This window comes from Marmota monax, unplaced genomic scaffold (assembly GCF_021218885.2).
Source record: "Marmota monax isolate L192 unplaced genomic scaffold, Marmota_monax_Labrador192_F-V1.1 WCK01_AAM20220418_F8-fsc00048, whole genome shotgun sequence".
Lineage (NCBI taxonomy): Eukaryota > Metazoa > Chordata > Mammalia > Rodentia > Sciuridae > Marmota > Marmota monax.
The window spans coordinates 925,336-931,335 of NW_026694895.1; the positions used below are offsets into that span (position 1 = coordinate 925,336).

At 38.6% G+C, this 6,000-nt stretch overlaps 1 protein-coding gene across 5 annotated transcripts in view; it reads left to right on the forward strand.

Moving 5' to 3' along the window:
- Window positions 1-5,563, forward strand: part of Acvr1 (activin A receptor type 1) — a 130,644-nt gene extending 125,081 nt beyond the window's left edge. For all 5 annotated transcript variants that reach the window (XM_046426883.2, XM_046426881.2, XM_046426882.1 and 2 more), the window contains 2 exons: window positions 3,462-3,592; window positions 4,345-5,563. In XM_046426883.2, coding sequence (XP_046282839.1) covers window positions 3,462-3,592; window positions 4,345-4,479 — 266 coding nt within the window. In that variant the 3' untranslated portion in view covers window positions 4,480-5,563. The remainder of the gene's footprint in view (window positions 1-3,461; window positions 3,593-4,344) is intronic.
- Window positions 5,564-6,000: the final 437 nt, after the last annotated feature.

Sequence of the window (6,000 nt, forward strand, 5' to 3'; positions counted from 1 at the left end):
AGTTGAGGGGGTGTAGTTATGAATAATTTCTCTGATTGCTTTCCCTGGCCGCTTTGAGTCAGCAGCCGCCTTGATGGGAAGGCCAGCCGGGCTGTTTGTTCCTTCCTTGACCAGCGTTTACAGCTCCTCTCCCCTGCATCCCTGTATCGTTTGTTGTTTGTACCACTCCTTTGGCACTTGAAGCATTTCATATTTTTAGTTGCTTTCCTGAATTCGTGCTGTCATCTCTGCTGGCTCAGGATTTGGCAGTTGCTCGTTGGGGGCTGCCTTTATAGGACTTACAGTTCACTGTTTTTGCCTGGCTACCCAGATTGTATGTCACTTTTTGGCAAATATGAGGAACCGTTGTAAGTCAGTCACTTCCTACCTTGGCAACACAAGTCACCTCCTGATGTGCTCACCTCCCACCCACCCTGGTCTTTCCTTCCAGGCTTCCCACCGCCCTGTGCCCCACTCTTAACCTCTAGGGATCTCCCCTTCATGTCTCCAGCATGTGAGGCTCACTGTCATCCTTCCCTGCCCCACTCTCCCTCTGCCTGGAGTGAAGATCTCTCCATGGTGATTTGTCTTCCTCTCACCTTCATGCTCCCTCACAAATTGCTTATCTATGTGCACCCAACCCCTGGGTCCTGGAAAGCTCATTGTATTCTGGTAGCACCAGTTTATAGATTGTACTTGGGAAACCAGACAGATGGGTCCTTCTCTGCCCCCCCATCTTATGGCTTCTGTCTCTGACACAAGTTTATCATTTCAGTTTTATCCACCTCTCCTATTGCCCTGCTCCTCAGTATGGTCATCACTACTTCCTTTTCATTTGTATCCCTACTGCCAAGTATAACTTCTGACACACAGAGTTTAAAGGGTCACACGGTTATTGAGTCAGTGTTGAGCTAACAAGCAAACATTTAGTATTTCTACTTTTGCCTTTCAGGATATAAATAGTGGGGTGAAAAGGTATTGAGGTTCTTTTTAATTGGTAAAGATAGATTTGCCTCAAAAACAAAATAAAACAAAACAAAACAAAACAAAAAAACCTTTCAATTAAACATGGTTGGCAGGCTCAGTGGTGCATGCTTCTAATCCTAGTGGTTCAGGAGGGTAAGGCAGGAGGATCACAAATTCAAAGCCAGCCTAACTAACTTAGAGAGGTCCTAAGCAATTTAGTGAGACCTGTCTCAAAAGGAAAAAAAAAATTAAAGGGATAAGAATGTGGCTCAGTGGGTAAGTATCCTGGGTTCAATCCCTGGTATCAGAAAGAAAAAGAAAGAAACCATCATCTGAGGAAAGAAAGAAAGGGACTGTGTTGATCTTCTAGAATTTGATTTCCTTGAAAAACAAGAGCATGTCTAAGCTTTTTATTATCCTCAGCATTAATATAGCATTCCACACATAGTAGCTATAATGTACTTTTGACTGATGGACATGTGCTTTCCTTGACTAGAGGGAGTTCCAAGTGATTGCTACAGTTAGGTTTATTTTATTTCGGAGAAGCCTGGACAGAGTCAACCACTGACCAATGGTTGAAGAAACAGAGTTGTGACAAAGTCCCAGGCATAATCGATTAAGTGGTCTTTCTTTTTAAACTTGACTTCCTTTCTTAAAAGCTGGGGGTATTTAATAAGATTAAACTATGGGATAACATAAGGGAAAACTTCAGCTTTGTAGAGTGAAGTTCATTGTTGGGCGTCGTCAAATCTTATGTTTTAATCCACATTTTATTTTGCCTAGAAATAAAAAAAAAAAATCTGACTTTGTGTTACTGTTTACATTCACATAACCCTTCCCACACTCACTAGGCAAATTACTCCAAATAGCCTTCTGTGAGAATTTTAAAGAATTAAGCAAAGTTATTAAATGTGTTCCTGTGGAAAAAAATTAAGAGGTGGTGAAAAGCACATCTTTGTTTACCATAAATTTATTCATGTGGCCTGGCAAAGGTGCAGGGTTTAGGTGGTGTCTCTTACTACTGAAAAGAAGTAAAATATTTTTGTTTGAATGCTTCCTGGGATCTTACATGAGAAGCATGTAAGACCTCTGAGATGTTCCAGGTATTCTGGAAGCTGTGGTTGATGCCCAATATGGGCTGTTGATGATTTGTCAGGGAAGGTGATTGACACATTACAGTGCAGCTAGGCAATGGGCTAAGTGATTCAGAAGTAAGAAGGGTACCAACTAGAATTTTTAAAAATACAATTTAGACTACTTTCTGTTTTAAAAATAAACTCTTTAGTTGAATTTGTGAAGTTTAAAAAAAAAATTCTGTAGTATTTCTTGAACAGATGCTCCTTATCATATCTAATCTTCTGCATAAGTGGTTTGTATTTATATGGGATTCGCGAGAATGGTAGGTAATTTCTCACTGCTAGGTAATTTCTTTAATAAATGAAAAGGGGATTGAAGCTTTAAAGGTGTCTTGTAGGAACTAGGAAAACTTAACCATAATTGTGTGCATAGCTTCCTTCTGTCCTCTGCCATAACCCCTTATGTATTTAGGAGTAGAAATAAATTACATGGAGGAAGGGAAGAGAGCTGGAAGCCAAGTTATCCGCTGACTGCTCTACTGAATTTTTTTGATGAAGGGAAGGAAAGAATAGATGTTTTTGGTTTCATCTCGATGAAGGGAAGAATCAGTTTTCCAGTTGCAAATGATGAAGTGAATTATGTAATTTTGTTGGAAAAGGTTTCTAAGCCATGGGAAGTCATTCAGGAATAGAAGCTGAAAGTGTTCACTTTGATGTTTGCATAGGGGTAAGAGAAGAGTTCAGCTTTCTTTACTGTTCCTTTGCCTTCTGATGGCTATCCTCTCTACAGTTTGTTTTGTGCCTTCAATCTGAGAGTAATTAACAGAACCATCCAATGGAGAGTTGTGCCTGGTGGTTAGAGGGTATTCATGGCATGTAGAATGGATGAACAAGGAAATGCAATATTACATAATATATTAGCATCCCTCCCAGTGGAAAGGATTATTTTTAAACAATGATTCTTATTACAAAATAATTTTATAACAGAAAGCCTTATTTGGGGGGATGGTCTTAATTTATTTGCCTCTAACTCTAGTTTGAGGACAACTTTTTACTTCTATTTATGGTTGGAAATGACTAGATTCGTGTACTTTTTAGAGGTGTTTTGTTCTTCTCTGACAACCAGAGGAATTTTTATTTTAGATCACTCAATCTTTATTGGGCATTGCAGAGCTGTTTGTGTGTCCTGTCGGAGCATTTTGTTAGTACTCATGATTACATGAGAAGTTTTCACATACTTTCTTCTAATAAATATTTTCCTCCATTTCCCTACAGGCTGTATAGTTAGTATCTCCTTGTAGTTTCCAGAACGGCTTGAGGTATGAGGAAGGTGACTAGTACTTTATCCTGTCACATTATAACCTGTGAGACCCATCAATTAAATCTTAGGGGAACATTTACTATCTTGCTAACCCAGAACAATTCTTGTCCCATATGCAGGTATAGTGGAAGACTACAAGCCACCATTCTACGATGTAGTTCCCAATGACCCAAGTTTTGAAGATATGAGGAAAGTAGTGTGTGTGGATCAACAGAGGCCAAACATACCCAACAGATGGTTCTCAGACCCGGTGAGAGTTCTAGTTTCTTGGTTCTAGAGCTATTTTGGCTGCTTGTAATTTGCTTGCTTTTGATTTCAATAGATCTTTTGTATCTAAGCCATCTGCACTCTGTATTGGCCACTCTCCCTCCCTGTTTTTTGTAGAAGGCTCTTTGAGCCTGAGTAGATTTGGAAAATTGTCTTGTTCTTTAAGAAGTGCTGTCTGGTAGGTCTTACTAATGAGTGATACTATTCAGAAGAATTTATGACTGACCAGGGATTAGGAGACATATTACTGCTGCTATTAGCCCTGTGATTGCATTGAGATCTGGAGTGATGCTTTTCATCTCCTCTTTATCTCTGCTTACCTAAAATTCCAAACAAACTACTCAATGCTGTAGAGCCTGTCTTACTACACATAACTAGTAGCAGATCTAGGACTTTGGGAAGTGATCCAATTTGCAAATTTCACTATCTCTGGGTTACTACCATTGCTTTTAGTGTCCATAAATCCATCAAGGGGTCCAACTTGGCCTGTGTAATTTGCCTGATAAGGTAAGTTGGTAGTATTAAGAGTCGAAAGGACAGAGTTCAAGAAACTCTTGAGTGACTTTATCATTGGTTAAAGCCTTGATTGTTTGTTTAAAGAAAATGGTAATAACATCTCTTTAACTTCATACAACCTGCAGAGTTTTTCAAAACAGTTGACTTGACCTCTGCCCAGCTTTCAGTGCCACTAAACAGCCAATTTGTCATTGTGGTTTTTGTTCTTTCTCTTCTCAGACATTAACCTCTCTGGCCAAGCTGATGAAAGAATGCTGGTATCAAAACCCATCTGCAAGACTCACAGCTCTGCGTATCAAAAAGACTTTGACCAAAATTGATAATTCCCTAGACAAATTGAAAACTGACTGTTGACATTTTCATGGTGTCAAGAAGGAAGATTTGATGTTGTCGTTGTCCAGCTGGGACCTAATGCTGGCCTGCCTGGTTGTCAGAACAGAACTCATCTGTCTCCCTCCCTCAATGGCCACTTTGACGAGGCAGACATCTCACCTAGCCATGTGCTGGGGAGACACCAAAACCACCCCAACCTCGCTCAATGACTGTGAACTGGGCATTTCATGAACTGTTCACACTTCAAAGACTAATGGTGGACAGATACTGTTGCAAAGGTAGGGAACTGGAGGAACACAGAGAAATCCTAAAAGAGATCTGGGCATTAAGACAATGGCTTTGCATATCTTTCACAGGTCTCCTAGACACTCCCCACGGGAAACTCAAGGAGGTGGTGAATTTTTAATCAGCAATATTGCCTGTGCTTCTCTTCTTTATTGCACTAGGAATTCTTTGCATTCCTTACTTGCACTGTTACTCTTAATTTTAAAGACCCGACTTGCCAAAACTTTGGCTGCGTACTCCACTGGTCTGTCTTTGGATAATAGGAATTCAATTTGGCAAAAACAAAATGTAATGTCAGACTTTGCTGCATTTTACACATGTGCTGATGTTTACAACGATGCCGAACATTAGGAATTGTTTATACACAACTTTGCAAATTATTTATTACTTGTGCACTTAGCAGTTTTTACAAAACTGCTTTGTGTGTATGTTAAAGCTTATTTTTATGTGGTCTTATGATTTTATTACTGAAATGTTTTTAACACTATACTCTGAAATGGACATTTTCTTTTATTATCAGTTAAATTCACATTTAAATGCTTCACATTTGTATGTGTGTAGACTGTAACTTTTTTTTCAGTTCTTATGCAGAACGTATTTAGTCATTACCCATGTGACACCACCGAATATATTACTGATTTAGAAACAAAGATTTCAGTAGAATTTTAGTCCTGAACGCTGTGGGGGAAAATGCATTTTCTTCGGAATTATCCATTATGTGCATTTAAACTCTGCCAGAAAAAAATAACTATTTTGTTTTAATCTACTTTTTGTATTTAGTAGTTATTTGTATAAATTAAATAAACTGTTTTCAAGTCAATCAGTGGAATTATTTTCAACATATAAAGATCTGTGTAATATAATGTGTTTTCTTATGGGAGCAATAGAAACTGAAAACTAATTTGAAAATTGAATTTGCTTTCCAAGGCGAGTAATGAACCTGAGGGTACTATGAGGATGTCTTGCTGCTTGAATTTGGTACCTAAAAATTTGAGTTTTATGTTTCTCTTTTGTGATTTTCCCTCTCAGTTTCCTGAACTTGATGATAACAAGCCTCTCTGACATATGTATGTATATATAAGATTTTGTTTATCTTTCCATCCAGTCATCATTTATCAAAGGTGGTTGTGAGTATAAAAGTGAAGAAAGATGGCAAAAGCATTTATGTAGCTTAAGGTCCAAGGATATGCAGAACCCATTCTTAGCTCTTTTTACTTCTTGTGCACAACAGGATTAAAAAGGCAGGGATTAGAGTAG